This window comes from Ailuropoda melanoleuca, chromosome 16 (assembly GCF_002007445.2).
Source record: "Ailuropoda melanoleuca isolate Jingjing chromosome 16, ASM200744v2, whole genome shotgun sequence".
NCBI lineage: Eukaryota > Metazoa > Chordata > Mammalia > Carnivora > Ursidae > Ailuropoda > Ailuropoda melanoleuca.
The window spans coordinates 42170797-42187456 of NC_048233.1; the positions used below are offsets into that span (position 1 = coordinate 42170797).

Consider the following 16660-nt stretch of genomic DNA (forward strand, 5'->3'; position numbering starts at 1 on the left):
ACCTGTTGACTGTATTTGTGTAAGTCTACTTCTGGGCTCTCTATTCTATTTCATTGACCTGTTTATCTATTCTTTCACCAATAACACACTGTCTTGGTTACCATAGCATTATAGCAGTCTTAAAGTTGGATAGTGTCAGTCCTTTGACTTTGTTCTTCTCCTTCAATATTGTGTGTATTCTGATTCTTTTGCCTCTCCGTGCAAACTTTAGAATCAGTTCATCAATATCCCAAAATAATTTGCTGTGATTTTGATTGAGACTTCATTGAATCTGTAGATTAAGTTGGGGAAAAACTGACAGCTTGATAATATCGAGTCTTCCTATTCATGAACATGGACTGTCTCTTCATTTATTTAGTCCTTTGATGGATCTTATACACATTTTTTAGGTTTATACCTAAGAAGGTCAGTTCTGGGGTTGCTAATGTAAATCGAACTGGGTTTTTAATTTCAATTTTCAATTGTTTATTGATGGTTTCCAGCACAGCAATTGATTTTTATATATTAACTGCATATCCTGTAGCCTTTTTATAATCACTTATTAATTCCAGGATTATTTTTGTCAATTCTTTTGGGTTTTCTACATAGACAATTAAGTCTTCTGTGAACAAAGATAGTTTCATTTCTTTCTTCCTGGTCTGTATACCTTTTATTTCCTTTTCTTGTCTTAATGCATTAGCTAGGAACTCTAGTGCAATATTGAAAAGAAGTGGTGAGAAAGAACATCCTTGCCTTGTTCCTGATCTTAGTGGGAAAGCTGCTAGTTTCTTACCATTAACTGTAATGTTAACTGTAGATTTTTTATAGATGTTCTTTATCAAAATGAAGAAATTACTCTCTATTTCCAGCTTGCTTAGAGTTTTTTTTTATCATAAATGGTATAGGATTCTGTCAAATGCTTTTTCTGCATCTACTGATAAAATTGTGCGATTTTTCTTCTATAGCCTGTTGATGTGATGGAGTATAACCATTGATTTTTGATTGTTGATGAAGCCTTATATATACCTAGAATAAATCCCACTTGGTCATGGTGTATAATTCTTTTCATATATCATTGGATTCAATTTGTTAATATTTTCCTGAGGATTTTTGAATCCATGTTTATGAGAGATTTTGGTTTATAGTTTTCCTTTCTTATAATGTCTTGGTCTGGTTTTGCAGGCCTCATGGAATGAGTTAGGAAGTATTCTTTCTTCTGAATGAGGTTGTGGAGAATTGGTATAATTTCTTCCTTAAATGTCTCATAGAATTCACTGGTGAACCCATCTGGACCTGATGTTCTTTTTTATTTTGGAAGGCTATGAATCATTGATTTGGTTTCTTTAATAGATAGAGGCTTATGTGAATTTTGGCAGGTTGTGTCTTTCAAGAAATTGGCCCATTTCATCTAGGGTATCAAATTTGTAGGGATAGAATTGTTCATAGTATTCCTTTATTATCTTTTTAAGGTCCATGGGATCCATAGTGAAGTTCACTCATTCATTCCTGATATTAGTAACTTGTGTCTTTTCTCACTCTCTCTCTTTCTCTCTCTCTCTCTCTTTTTTCACTTAGTTAGCCTGGCTAGAGGCATATTAATTTTATTATTTTTTCAAAGAACCAGATTTTGGTTTCATTGATTTTTTTCTGTCAATTTCCTGTTTTTATTTCATTTATTTCTGCTCTGGTTTTTATTATTTATTTCCTTCTGCTTACTTTGGAATTAATTTGCTCTTCTATTTCTACTTACTAAAGATGGATGCTTAGATTATTGATTTTAGATGACTCTTCTTTTCTAATATATAAATTCAATGCTATAAATTTCTTTCTAAGCACTGCTTTTGCCGCATCCCACAAATTTTGGTAAATTGTATTTTCATTTTTGCTTAGTTCAAAATATTTAAAATTTCTCCTGATATTTCTTCTTCTCATGTGTTATAGAATGTGTTCCTTAATCTCCTCATAATTGGGGATTTTTCAGTTATCTTTCTGTTATTTGTTTCTGATTTACTTCTGTTGTGGTTTGAGAGCGTAGATTGTATGATTTCTATTCTTTCTATGCTGCTGCATGTTCCATGTATGCTTGAGAAGAATGTGTATTCTGCTGTTGTTGGATGAAGTGTTCTATAGATGTCAGTTATATCCAGTTGATTGATGATGCTATTGAGTTCAATTATGTCCTTATTGATTTTCTGCCTATTAGATCTTTCCATTAATCATAGAGGGGTGTTAAAGTCTCCAACTATAATAGTACGGTCATCTATTTCTCTTTGCTAGTCTATCAGTTTTTGCTTCATGTATTTTGATGCTCTGTAGTTGGATGCATACACATTAAGGATTGTTATATCTTCTTGGAGAATTTATCCCTTTATCATTAGGTAATGCCTCTCCTTATCCCTGATTATTTTCCTAACCCTGAAGTCTGTTCTTTCTGAAATTAATACAAATATTCCAACTTTATATTAATTAGTTTTCGTATGGTATATCTTTCCCCATCTCTTTACTGTTGCTCTATATATGTCTTTATATTTAAAATTAGTTTCTTGTATTCAATCCTTACTTGGGTCTTGTGGTTTTGATACATTCTGATAATCTCTCTTTTAATTGGTGTATTTAGATTATTGACTTTTAAAGTGATTATTGATATAGTTGGATTAATATCTACCATATTTGTTACTCTTTTCTAGTCATTGCCCTTGGTAGAACTCCCAGAGGTGAAACTCACAAAATGTGGATGTCTCCAAAAGACTGAGCCCCTTTGAGGTTTTTCAGCTCTCAAATTTATCCACACTGAACCTACAACAATTTTAATTACACTTCAGGTTTTTCTACCAAGTACTAGTTTAAAAATAATTACTAAAATCTCAAAACAGTGTTGGTTAGACTTTGTTTTGAAATGTATTGACTAAAAGACGAAATTGAAAGATGGTCCATGTTGACAGATGACACTCAGATTAGTATCAGGGTGGTTCTGACTGGGAACATTCTCCTTTTGTGGTAGAATATCTAGAAATCATTTTTAGCATAAACTTTTTTTTAAAAAAGATATTTATTTATTTATTTATTTATTTATTTGACAGAGAGAGAGACAGCCAGCGAGAGAGGGAACACAAGCAGGGGGAGTGGGAGAGGAAGAAGCAGGCTCCCAGCGGAGGAGCCCAATGCGGGGCTCGATCCCAGAACACTGGGATCACACCCTGAGCCGAAGACAGATGCTTAACGACTGAGCTACCCAGGCACTCCTAGCATAAACTTTCATGCAAATTTTGACAAGCAAGAATTGTTGCATTCAAATCTTCCCAGTTATCAGTCTCATGGTCATAATTTTGACTTTTAGACAGAAATGGGCTTTCTCCTTTTTAGATTATGTTCACACAAGTTTATTCTAGAATCTGGATAATCAGACAATCCATACCATGGCTTATCTACATGCCAAATAAGAAAATGCAAGAAAAAATTCCACAAGAACAACAATAATCAATTCTGTTATAATAATATTTTGCTATTTGGGAGCCACTGCAGAGACCTGCCCCCCTGGGTCATGAGTCAAGTTGCAGTCTAGCCTTATTGCATGGTTGTCCACAGGTGGGCAATGGCCTGGCTGCTGAACAGGTTAGGTTGCTAGGCAGAAGCTTTGGAGCTGGGGGAGACTTTAGAATATTAGTGACCTCCCTACCCTTCTATTAGGAAGCTCTATAGTTTGAGGTCAAGGGCATGGTGAAAGAGGAGCTTAGGAAATGCTATGCTGCACAAAGTCCCAAAAGCTGACAGGTAAACTTCCCAATGAGCCAGGCTTACATCTGGTTTTCCTTCCTCATATGAGAAGCTCCATGACAGCAGGTTATCCTACAGGCCTCCCTCACATCCTTGAGTAAAGGCCAGATCAGTCTCCAGTTCTACAGAGGCCAACTACTTAGCTGCAGGCTTGATACTCAGGGCAGACATTACTATCCCAGTCACCTATGAATTGGGCCACTCAGCCAAAATAGAGGACATAGAGTTAAACTTTAATTTCATATACACAACATAAGAAATTTGGTATAAATATGCCCAAATGTTGCATGGAATATACTTATATTAAAATAATATGTCATTTATCTGAAATTAAAATTGAACAGCACATCTTGTATATTTATTTGCTAAATCTGGCAACCCTGACATACACCAACATAGATCTTCCCTCATATTGACCTGCAGATAAGGGCACTGGTGACCAGGCTGCTGCTCTGGGTTTCTACTGTAGAGGAGCAGGCAATAGGTAATGACTGACCTTTAGACGCTTTCCTTTAAACTGTCCCCTCATTAACTAGCATGGGTTATTTACAAGTATTTAGTTTAGTATTCAAATAATTAGGATTTTTGAGATATTTTGCTTTTTATTTCTAATTTAATGTACCATAGCCATAAAACATAGTCTATATAATTTCAGTCTTAAAAAACTGGCTCAGAATATGGTCTATCTTTGTGAATGTCCACTTGAAAAGAATGTTGCTGTGCTTACGCCAGTTAGAATGGCAAAAATCGACAAGGCAGGAAACAACAAATGTTGGAGAGGATGTGGAGAAAGGGGATCCCCTCTTACACTGTTGGTGGGAATGCAAGTTGGTACAGCCACTTTGGAAAACAGTGTGGAGGTCCCTTAAAAAGTTAAAAATTGAGCTACCCTATGATCCAGCAATTGCACTACTGGGTATTTACCCCAAAGATACAGACGTAGTGAAGAGAAGGGCCATAAGCAACCCAATGTTCATAGCAGCATTGTCCACAATAGCTAATTGTGGAAGGAGCCGAGATGCCCTTCAACAGATGACTGGATTAAGAAGCTGTGGTCCATATATACAATGGAATATTACTCAGCTATCAGAAAGAACGAATACAACATTTGCAGCAACATGGACGGGACTGGAGGAGATAATGCTAAGTGAAATAAGTCAAGCAGAGAAAGACAATAATCATATGGTTTCACTCATTTATGGCACATAAGAAATAGGAAGATCGATAGGAGAAGAAAGGAAAGAATGAAGGGGGAGTAAACAGAAGGGGGAATGAACCACCAGAGACTATGGACTCTGGGAAACCAACTGAGGGCTTCAGAGGGGAGGGGGGTGGGGGATTGGGATAGGCTGGTGATGGATATTAAGGCGGGCAATACGCGTGGAGCACTGGGTGTTATATGCAAGTAATGAATCATGGAGCATTATATCAAAAACTAGGGATGTACTGTATGGTGACTAACATAACAATAATAAAAAATTATTATAAATTAAAAAAAGAAAAAAGAAAAGAATGTTACTGTGGATGGTCTTTTGAATTTCGTATAAACATTGTATGTTTTTGAATGCAATGTCTTTGAGAGATATATGTAATGTAAACATCTTTTCATGGGTTGTGGCTTTCTGTTTTGCTATTTTTATGTTATTTTGTGAGCAGAAGTTTATACTTTTTGTAAGATAAGCAATTTTTATGATGTTTAGAAATTTTGTCTATCCTTAGGTCATCATGAAAAATTGTTTCTTTTACATACATTATCATTTTATCTTTCACATATAAGACTATATAATGCAGCTAAAATTGATTTTTGTGTATGATATGAATTAGGACTCATGATACAGTTTTTACCATATGAAGAGTCAATTGACCTTATACCATTTGTTGTGCAAAACCATTCTTTCCCTATTACGCTGCAATGGCACCATTGTTGTAGATCAAGTGAGTCTATATGTGGTTTGTTTGTTGAGTCTATATATTGTCCCACTGGTCCATTTTTCAGTCATTTCCCAACAGTACACTCTCTTACTTAATAAATTTTTATAATAAGTCTCAATATCTGGAACTACAAGAACTTTGGTCTTTTTAAAGATTTTTTTTTTTTACTATTTTAGATCTTTTTCATTTCCATACAAATTTTAGGATAGTTTTAGCAATTTCCATAAAATACCACCTGAAATTTGATTGAAATTGCTTTGAATCCATATTTCAAATAAGGTTGACATATTTACAATATTAAGTTTTCCAAGCCATGAAAATTGTATATACCTCTCTTTGTTAATTTTCTTTAGTCATTTTCAATAAGGTTTTATAGCCTTCTGTGTATGTTTTGTATATCTTTATCCTTAGATATCATAAATTTTTTGATGCTACTAGAATGGTATCTTTTTGTGTCTTGCTAGTATATAGAAATCCAATGACTTTTATATTAATTTTCTAGTAGCTTTGATAAATTTGCTTATTAATTCTAATAGTTTAGAGAATATTTTCATTTTCTACATACATAATCATGTCATATGTGAATAACTGCAGCTTGTTTTCTTTCTTTCTAATCCTTAAGATGTTTATTTCTTTTTCTTGCCTTATCACACTGGCATGATTTCCAGTATAATGTTGAATAGTTGTGGTGATCACAGTTATCCTTGCCTCCTTCTTGGTTTCAATGAGAAAGTTTTGATCATTCAGTGTAATATTTGCTGTTTGTGTGTGCATGTGTGTGTGTGAGGAGAGACAGAGAGAGACCATTTGATTTCTCTCCTTTTATTCTGTTAAAATTGTATATTACATAAATGTGTGTTTTTTTAATTTTGAACTACCTTTACTGTAATGATATTTGACAGCTTCTAAGCCCTATTCCTACTTCTTCCCCTCTTCCCACATCTGAGAAAACTGATAAGAAAGCCTGGGTGTTCCCTCTTTTGTGATTAGTGGGAACTTCAAGCCATGTATGGTACTCCTCAGACTGGCCTCACCCCTAGTCAACATAAATACCCCACTCCATCTCCATTCCCTGCTTTTCCAAGCCATATTTGGATCAGGTTGGGAGGCTTTCCCTTCTCTCCACAGAAAGCCTTATTATGTGAGTAATAGATTTCCATACCATCTTGGTGTGTGTATGTGTGTGTGTTTGTGTGTGTACTGTCATCAATCTCAATAGTTGAACCAAATTTTGAGTGGAGATCCATCCTGCCTCTGTAGGGGGGCCACAATAATTGGTACTGTGAGCAGGTTGTCTAGATGATGACTGTTACCACTGAGGTCTTCCTTTTCTTGCTTTGTCTTGTAATATAGCTCTGCTGTGTACTTGTGAGCATTCAGTTTGAGCTGCTGCTTTCTATCTTGTAGGTTCTTTGAGTTGTGTTGCTGCCTGGTCTCAAACTTGCATTCTGAGCCATACTGATTTGTGCTACATTTACTGAGTTCCTCAAGGCATCTGTTATAGACTTAACTGACCTATGTCAGAAGTGTCAATAATTGTCATTTAGAGACAAGAATATGGGACTGGGGCCCTCCTTAAAATGGCAGTGGATGATGCACTCAGCCCAAACCTATCTGGGTGTCTCATATTGAATCGTGTTTCTTGATTCTCCCATAAACAGTGACTGATGCTAAGATCATGAGAATGACTCTTACCCTGTGACCATTAGTGTGTGTCTCAAGCAGGTGTTGGTCTCCATTCTGTGAGGTGCTCAAGGGAAAGATCGATAACCTGTGCAATATATGGTCCCATCAGGTGACCACTCATGTGGAGAAAGTCAGTTACTATGAGGCAGGCTAAGGCCACACTCTGAAAAGCAGGTGGTTTACTAGGACCCTGAAAAATGCTTTTGCTGCTGCTTCCCATGCCTTTGTTGCCAAACGAGAGCCTCATCTTCAGGATTACAGGGGAAAACACATATGTTACAGCTGTGAAACAACTAAGGGGTTAATTCAACTATTTCCATGAAGGAGGCCCTAAACCCTGATGATACCAACTTGAGGCTCTCTGGAGGAAGACATTTATGTATTTGAGCAAGGTAGAGAATAATCCCTCTTTCCCCCAAGTATATTGAATAAACACAGAAAAGAAAAAGAGAGAGAATGGAGGAAGGAAGGAAGGAAGGAAGGAAGGAAGGAAGGAAGGAAGGAAAAGAAGGAAGGAAAGAAGAGAGAGAAAGAGAAAGATGAAGGAAGAGAAGAAGAAGATGAAGAAGGAGAAGAGAAAAGAAAGAAAGGAATGAAAGAAAGAAAGTTGGAAACGGAGGAAGCAAAGAACTGAAACACAATCTGATGCAATTGGAAATACAGTTTACTTAAAGAATTTATACATCTAAGAGATTTTGTTTTTAAAGGCATGGATTGGCTTTGTGCCTCTAGCATATAGGTTCAGAATTAACTTTAATGTCTAAAATACACTAACTGGCAAAACTTCGTGGCCTTAATCCATACTGGAGGTCAAATTACACTTCTGCCTGGGATCTCACTAAATTTAAACAAGGTACCCCTATAATCTTAAGGGAGTTATTGAACCCAAAATAGAGAACAGATAAGTATGCCTCACCCTAATTATCAGAGCTATTGACTTGACTATATTTCATCCATGGCCCCCTAAAACATTACACAGTGGTCATGCACAGTCAAAAACAATAAGCAACAAACTAAAAATAAATCAAGTCCTTGACATTTACACATTGGCTTGACAAAATGGAACTCTATAGACCTTCCCCTAGTTAAAATAGTTAATATGCCCCAATCTAAATTAGAACAGGGCCTTCAAATAGTGAGACCCATTATATGGCATCTGTTTAGAGAAGGGGGATTATGCTCACATTATTTCTCTATTCAACAACAATTTGACTTTGTTTTAAACTTGGAAAGAAGAATGGTACTTCACAGCTGATTACCAGAGCCTTAATCTGATGGTTATACCCATTAAGGCCCCTATCCAACACTAATGAAATTGCTGACTCTACCCAATCAGCAACTGGTAAATACTTTGGTTTCATGGATTTGGCTAACAATATTTTCTGTTCAATACTCATTCCCACAGGCTTTCAGTCACAGTTTGCCTTCATGCCTGAAGGGGCACAATACATCTTTAACTCAGATGTTCAGGGAATGCCTCCATAACCCTGCCATTGCACACAATTTTTGCAGGCAAAATCTTAAATGCCTGGACTTTCTCGAGGAGCACAGGTATGATATTACACTGATGAATCCTCCTCCGAAGAGTTTCACTGGGCATACTCATTCAGGACATGCAAATGCAAAGGAACTCACAAAGAGGATAGGCCACTTCTCCACACACACTGCAAATTCCTGCTGCCTCAGTTAAAATATCTAAAATTATCTGGTAATCTGAACACTGTCAAGAAACAGCTACTGACCTGCTTGGCACCCACAATACTAGAACAGGCCTAACATCTTTTAGGCTTTTTTTTTTTTTTGAGTTCTGAAGGTAACGTATTCCTTATTTATGAAGCCCATATGTGCTATTACTTGCAAATCAGCCCACCTTGAATGGGGCCCCCCTTCAATAAAAGGCTCTAAAATCGGTCCAAATTGCAATGCAGTGGACATTACTATTCATGCCCTCCAGACACTCCTTCATACTAGAGGTTTTAGCAAGACCTTTTCATGCCTCTTGGAGTCTCTAAACCACCCAAGATGGCCACTTTGCCTTCAAGGTCATTCTGTTCTCCCCATGAATCATCAGAGGAACCAATCACATCTGGACAGATTGACCCTCATGGAGTCTCTAGGCTGGCTGCAGACCTTGAAAAAACAATTCTTCACAACAGCTTATATTATAAAAGCATTTTATTGAACACACTCTGGAGGTAGTCAGAACCAGATCAAAATTTGGGATATGGATGGGGACCCTGGTCTGAAGGTTTAGATACTAGGAAACTTTGGATTCTTCTCTTGAGGACCATGCTATAGAGATCTAAAGGCTGATTTGAAGCAGAGCATAGAATCACAATATGGGAGACTAGAGACCGGGGATTGGACCCTTCCAGGAACCAAGAATGCTACTCTGCAATACATTGGACTAGACCACACTCCAGAAAAAAAAAACTTGGCTTGGGCAACCACCTGGAAGAGGCAGTAACCACAGGCTGGGTTGCTGCTCTTGGGAGGCAGTGACTTGCATCAGGCTCTTAGCTCTTGAAGCTCTTCCGGGAAGAGGAGGTGGTGGAGACAAACTTCACACTGGAGCTACTGCCCCCACCACTGCCAAAGCCCATCCCCAGGCTTCGGCCACTGCCTGCACTGAAGCCAGAGCCCCCCACACTAAGCCCGCCGCCCAGGCCAACGCCTCCACTGCTGCTGGAGTAGTAGCTTCCGCCGCCACCTCCTCCAAGACCACCGCCAAGACCTCCACCAAGACCTCCACCGAGGCCACCGCCAAAGCCACTGCCGCCGCCATAGGCAGAGGACACGCTGTTTGTGATGACAGCTGCAGAGAAAGGAGGGAGAACTTGGTGAGACCAGTATGCCCGATTGAGCCTACATGTCCAAGTTATTTGATCCCGCTAGTGTTAGCATTGTACCTGGCCTCTTTCACAGAGTAGCAAATGAGGCTCAGGACTATGCCATTCAGTGAAGGTCCCTAACAGAAGATCGGTGAGCATAGAAGGCAAGGGATCGTGCTAAGTCCTCAGGGGGTAGGGACAATGAGGGGAGAGGGTACAAGATGTATGAGATAGTGGGCCTTTGCTTTAAGAAATAAGACATGAGCCATGTTGGTCCATGTCTCAATCTGGGCTCTTTCCCCTCTCCTACCTCCTTCTCTGTAAATATATTAAAAAACTATATACTGCGATGGGAGTTTCTGGTATGTAGAAACAATAGGATTCTGAGTTGGCACCAAATACCCCATATTATCATCGTTATGAAGGTCTGTTCAAAGTTACTTACAGATGTTGACTGGTCCAACTCCTTCTCCACTCAGTCTAAAATGGGAAAAATTAAAGGAAGAGTTAAAAACTCCCCAGAGACAGTACTAGTCATGTTTAGAGCTTGTTCTACAAGCAAGGAGCCTGCATGCCCCAAAGCTGCTTAAATTAGAGAAAGAGAAAGCCCTCTAGAGTGACTTCCCAATGAAGAGGAGTGTCAGCCTGTTTGACCTAAAAACAGTTTATTGGAAGAAGATTGTAATTCACATCCTCCTCCACCCATTAGATGGAAAGCATGAGTAAGAGGCTATAGGAACTATGAATATGTATCAAGCAGTTTTGGCCTGGTAGGAGCTTATGTTCTCTGAGGGAATTTGGCATAGACAGAAATACTTCTAATAGGAAGGATGTGGTGGTTAGTGTCAGAAGAGTGCCGAAAATGGAGTAGTTTGAGAATCCAAAGGCAAGTGAATTTAACTCAGCTGGAGTAATCATGAAAGGCTTCCTGAAGGAAGGGGTACTTGAAGAATGGGAAGACATTTGTTGAATTGCTTGAAGGAGAGGAATCTGGTCGTGAGAACAGGGTGAGAAAGAATCCTGGTGGTGGGAACTGGATCAGAAAAGTGAGTTGGGGCCACACTGTGTAGGTCAGCTGTATGCCTAGGTGTCAGATTGAAACTGGATTAGTGAAGAGTAATTATCATGCACAAGATAGTGGTCACTTGTGTGTGTGATTTACACCCTGTAGTGGAGAAGAAGCTCCATTTTATCAAATGTGAGGCCATTCTGGACTTGTGAAGTCAGCCGTATGTTGCCCACCTGCACTCCTCGCCCTCCAGCAGCTTTCTATAGGTGGCGATCTCCACGTCCAGGGCCAGCTTGGTGTTCATGAGCTCCTGGTACTCGCGCAACAGGCGGGCCATGTCCTGCTTGGCCTTCTGCAGGGCGTCCTCCAGCTCGGCCAACTTATTCTTGGCGTCCTTGAGGGCCAGCTCCCCACGCTGCTCGGCATCCGCGATGGCGTTCTGCAGGTTGGCGCACTACAGAGGGAAAGAAGTGAGTGGGAACCCTTTAGTAGCTGACCTAGGCCTCAGGTGTCTCTTTCTGGAATTCCAGGGAGAAGCCAGTACATTTGTCCAGGTCACTGTGGATGGTGGAATATTGAAACGCTGGTATTTGTTCCAGCTCTGGTGTGTGTGTGTGTGCGTGTGTGTGTGTGTGTGTGTGTGTTTATAAAAAGTAAAACAAAACAAAATAGGTCTCCCTTTCAGAGCTCAGTCCCCTTCCTTGCCTTCTTACGACCTCTCCCTACCTGCTTCTTGACATTGTCGATCTCAGCTCTCAGCCTCTGGATCATCCGGTTCATCTCGGAGATCTCTTGCTTGGTGTTGCGGAGATCATCCCCATGCCGGCCCGCTGTCTGCTGCAGCTCTTCATACTGAAACCACCAGAAAGGAGGAAAAACCCCCATTTATTTAAGAATGGAAATAGTTTCTCAAAGCTCACAGGCAGGAGCAACCAAGAGGTGGCAAGTAGTCTAGTTATCGGAGACCTGGGGCTGGTTTCAGCTTTGTCCAGGTGGACCTGGTCTTAGATAATTTTCCCTTTAGTGCCTTTGCTTTCATAGAGACACAGGTGTGGGATTCAGAATGAGATTCTCCTTAAGGTTCTTGAATTTATGTGGCAAATGTATGCATGACTATTCCCACAAGTCACCCCACAAGGCCTCAGCAGGTTTTGGGGGCCCCATTCTTAGCATTTTGTCAATGGTCTGGAATCCTAGACATATGTCCATCCCCTCACTCAGGATGTATTTGCCACAGCACCCACCTTGGTCTGGTACCAGGACTCGGCTTCTGTCCGGCTACGGTTGGCAATCTCCTCATACTGGGCTTTGACCTCAGAGATGATGCTGTCCAGGTCCAGGGAGCGGTTGTTGTCCATGGACAGCACCACGGATGTGTCTGAGACGTGGGTCTGCATCTGGGACAGCTCCTGCAGAGAGATTTGAAATCAGTCATTCTGTGTTATTTAATATTGGGCCATTCAAATCTTCCACTCATTGTGGTATGTCAACTTGAGAAAAGAAATAATACCCACCTTCAACAAAAATTAAGTTAATAAACAATCCAGATCATGACTCAAACTAGTTTTTAAAAAACTTGAACAACTTTGAACCTCCAAGAGACCCCTATCATGTACCCTCTCAGACTCACACCCTCTACTTGTGCCTTTAGTGGCGCACTCCAGACCTCACTCTGCAAAGTGACATGAAGAGGTCTTTTGCTTTTAATGTGACTTTCTTTTTTTTAAAGGGTTGGCTTCATAAGTAATAAAGTGTGAGTGGTGCCGAAGAGGAAGGAGAGACAAAGGTGTGCTCACAGCATAGGAACCACTGAAGTCAATCCTGGAGCCCCTAATTCCTGGTGATGTCCCATGTCTCTGGGTCCCCAATAGGGGGCATTTCTTACCGCCTCAAAGAACATCTTCATGAAGTTGATCTCATCCATCAGGGCATCGACCTTGGCCTCTAGCTCCACCTTGTTCATGTAGGCAGCGTCCACATCCTAGAGAAACAGGGATGGTTGGCACTGCACCCGATTTTTACCCTGACTTATATGAACGACACCCTGAGACAGCACAGCCCCGGGCTACGAGCTACCTCCTCCCACGCACCTTCTTCAGCATTACAAACTCATTCTCAGCGGTGGTACGCTTGTTGATTTCATCTTCGTACCTGGTGGTAAAAAGGATGGGAAGTGCTGATCAGAGGATGAGGGACAGGTGGGGTCTGGGGTCTTTATTGCATGAAGACCATGTGAGCCTGCCTTCCAGCTGGGAAGGGTCTTCTCACATCATACAGCCAGAGAGGGAGGGAGCACTGGTAGCATGAGCCCCTGGGCAAAGTCCTCACCCGTAAGAACGTTGGTTTTTCTGTAACTGCTTACCAGATAAACATTATGTTATTGCTATTATTCAGTTGCTTCAAGAATATTCTTGAATATTCTTAAAGAATATTAAAGAAGCTGTGCTATTCCTACCCAACTCCATATCCAGTCAGTTTCCCTAGTGCTGTTTCAACTCCCACAGCCTTGTGGAAAAAAAAAAAAACCTACCAACCCAGCTACTGCTCCGTAAGGGCTAAAGAAATTATTTGAGCCACTATGTTGGGTTTGGGGACAACCCATCAGAGAGCCCATGCTGTGGACTTCGAGTATACTAGGGAGAAAAGCCCCAAAGAGCAAGGCTTATATGATGGCTCATTTCACCAGGTGGTACCAAGGTACTGAGCCCGTTGCTCTGGCTTGTGGCTAAATGCTATCAGTACCAAGGGATTGAGTTTGGGACTGGTACGTTCTAAACAGGGACAGGATTGTTTTTTTCCAGTACTTCAGGCACCCATGGAAGGGACATGCGTCTAGCCCATGGGGGAGGCATGTGCAGCAGGCTGGTTATAAAGTACATCTGGTACCAAGGTGACATCACCCACCCCCTCTCTGCTCCCTGTGACCCACTTGTTCTTGAAGTCCTCCACCAGGTCCTGCATGTTCCTCAGCTCCGAGTCCAGGCGGCCCCTCTCGCCCAGGATGCTGTCCAGCTGTCTCCTGAGGTTGTTGATGTACTGCTCAAACAAGGGCTCCAGGTTCTGCCTCACGGTCTTGGTGCCCTGCTCCTGGAGCAGAGTCCACTTGGTGTCCAGGACCTTGTTCTGCTGCTCCAGGAACCGCACCTGGAGAGGGCAGAGTGTGAAGGTGGAGAAACTGGAATTTCATGTTTCGATGATCAATTCACCAGTTTTCCTCCCATTTCCTGCTGGTCCCCTCCACCTCTCCATGCACGGTGCCTGGCCCTGGGCTCCTAGAAGGGAGGTGCAAAGTGAGGTGCTTGCCCTCACTCTTCTAGGGGAGACAGGACACCCGGACAGCACTGGGCCCAGCTGGGCGGCTGTGAAGACACTCAGGCTACTGCCCGATGAACTCATCTACCTTTCTAGTCAATCAGCCCTGTTACAGGAAGCACAGAACTCTTGTCTTTGCCCCACAGTCATCAAAGAGCCCTTATGAGGTCATCTCTGAAGGGCAGGAAGTAAGACCCTCTCTTCCCAAGCAGCCAACGAAGCCGTCTAACTAAGAAAATGGGCCACAGATCCAGGACACAGAAAAAACTGTAACGGCCACCTAGGAAGGTATTTGCACAAAGTCAGAAAATCTCTATTCCTTGCACTTCCTTTGGCATTTATTCCACACTTGTGGCGGTTTTTCACGAAGGACCCCCCTCACCTTGTCGATGAACGAGGCGAACTTGTTGTTGAGGGTCTTGATCTGCTCGCGCTCCTCCGTCCGCACCCGCTGGATGGCGGGGTCGATTTGCAGGTTGAGGGGGGTCAGGAGGCTCTGGTTGACGGTGACCTCTTGGATGCCTCCAGGGGGGCACACAGGGAAGCCAGGACCACCGAAGCCTCCTCCAAAGCCAGCACCACCACCGAGCCCAAAGCCTCCACCAGCTCCACCGCCAAAACCAAATCCACTCCCAGCTCCACCTCCGAAGCCATAGGGGAAGCCAGGACCACCGAAGCCTCCTCCAAAGCCAGCACCACCACCGAGCCCAAAGCCTCCACCAGCTCCACCGCCAAAACCAAATCCACTCCCAGCTCCACCTCCGAAGCCATAGCCGCCTCCAGCACCTGCACCTGCACCAAATCGGTTCCTGAAGGTGCCACCGCTCGTGCTGATGGAGACCCTCTTGGAGCCCCCCAGGTTGTACAGGCTCCGGCTGCCGTAGCCACCCGCTCCGCAGGCACCCCCTAGGCTGACCCTGCCAAAGCCGCCACCGCCACCCCCGGACCGGGACACGGACGTGAAGCTGGTGCGGGAGACAGACGGAGTAATGGCAGAGGCAGTGCTGAAGCTCCGGCCGCCTCCACTCCGGAAGGATACACTCGACTGGCGAGACATGATGGCTTGTTCCTGGTAGAGCAAGAGTACCGGGCACTAGGGGTCGGGAAGTGCTGGAGAGAACAGAGCTCAGCAGGACGCAGAAGGTGGCTCTGTTACCCAGGAACGGCAATCCCCCCTTTTTATTCCCTAGAACTGGGTTGGGCGGGAGAGCTGTCGAGCTGTGAATGATTAAGTGGGCTGGGCATGCCTGGGGGGCAGCTGTGAGCTCACCGTCACACCTGCACAGTGGTGTGGGGTGCAAACGCTTGCTTCCTGGCAGGCTGTGCTCAGTTAGGAATAACCTTGCCTTGCAGCGCCGATGTCTTGGCAGAAAGTTGGCGATGCTGCCAGCCAGTCTCTCTTCACCATGGGGGCCTGGGGCTGCAGGCACCCCCAGAAGGACACCAGAAAGTAAGGGGGCATGTGGACAGTGTCCGGAGGGCTCCTTACGGGACAGGGGATATTGTCAGCCCTCTCGGCACGGTGTACACAGTCCGTGAATTGGAGTCCCCCGCTGGCAGGCATCTGCTCTTTTGACTCTTTTAGGCAGAGGGTTGTTGCAGGGACCTTGGCACTTGAAAAGGCAACGTGACCTGACATCTCAGCTATGTGCTAGAGGGGAAAATAGACTTCTGTCCTTTACTGCAGAGTTCCCTTTCTTTGGGGGGGAAGCAAAGTTATCATCCCAGAACCCACTGCGCAGATTGTCTGGCAGGGTTTGGGCCAGAAAGGCTCCCCAAGCTCCAAGCTCCAGAAACAGAGAATGTGGGACATCCTAGCCCGGGGTCTATATCACTTTGCGCCCTATAGGGGCAGGCCGATCCCTCCACAGCTCCGCCTGATTCAGTATTTTCTGTGGCTTTGACCTTCCCTCTTGCTCTTTGGCCTCCCCAGGGCCCCGCGGGGCCTTAGCCAATCCAGGGGCCCCGTGCAATCCCTCATAAAAGGTCCCTAGACTCAGCCTGGCAGTCACGTCTGTCTTCAGAGGGAGCTGCTCTGCCCACTCCCGCAGCCCCCCCGGTGTGTTCCAGCAAGCCCTCAGTTATTCCACTAGGGAAGAAATGAGTCATCGTATCTGTTGATACAGGCTGGAGACTG

The 16660-nt window shown here is 43.0% G+C and overlaps 1 protein-coding gene across 3 annotated transcripts; it reads right to left on the reverse strand.

The window, feature by feature from the left end:
* Positions 1-9528: 9528 nt before the first annotated feature.
* Positions 9529-15687, reverse strand: KRT5 (keratin 5). Of its 3 annotated transcripts, none has more exons than XM_034644900.1 (10): positions 15283-15687; positions 14906-15165; positions 14141-14355; positions 13302-13362; positions 13097-13192; positions 12456-12620; positions 11938-12063; positions 11445-11665; positions 10648-10682; positions 9529-10186 (listed from the first exon to the last, which is right to left on the reverse strand). In XM_034644900.1, the coding sequence occupies exons 1-10, from the start codon at positions 15578-15580 to the stop codon at positions 9888-9890; spliced, it is 1776 nt and encodes a 591-aa protein (XP_034500791.1). In that variant the 5' UTR covers positions 15581-15687; the 3' UTR covers positions 9529-9887. The 3 variants fall into 3 exon arrangements, with proteins under 3 accessions (XP_034500791.1, XP_034500790.1, XP_011228205.2); XM_034644899.1 differs by having other exon boundaries at positions 14906-15075; positions 15193-15687; XM_011229903.3 differs by having other exon boundaries at positions 14906-15687.
* Between the last annotated feature and the right edge of the window lie 973 nt (positions 15688-16660).

Excerpts from the sequence above, each read along its gene's own strand:
- KRT5 (XM_011229903.3), bottom strand. The coding sequence starts at position 15,580 with ATGTCTCGCCAGTCGAGTGTATCCTTCCGGAGTGGAGGCGGCCGGAGC. Across the intron at positions 13,363-14,140 it reads GTGGAGGACTTCAAGAACAA|GTACGAAGATGAAATCAACA; the intron begins GTGGGTCACAGG and ends TTTTACCACCAG. Across the intron at positions 11,666-11,937 it reads TCGACAATGTCAAGAAGCAG|TGCGCCAACCTGCAGAACGC; the intron begins GTAGGGAGAGGT and ends TTCCCTCTGTAG.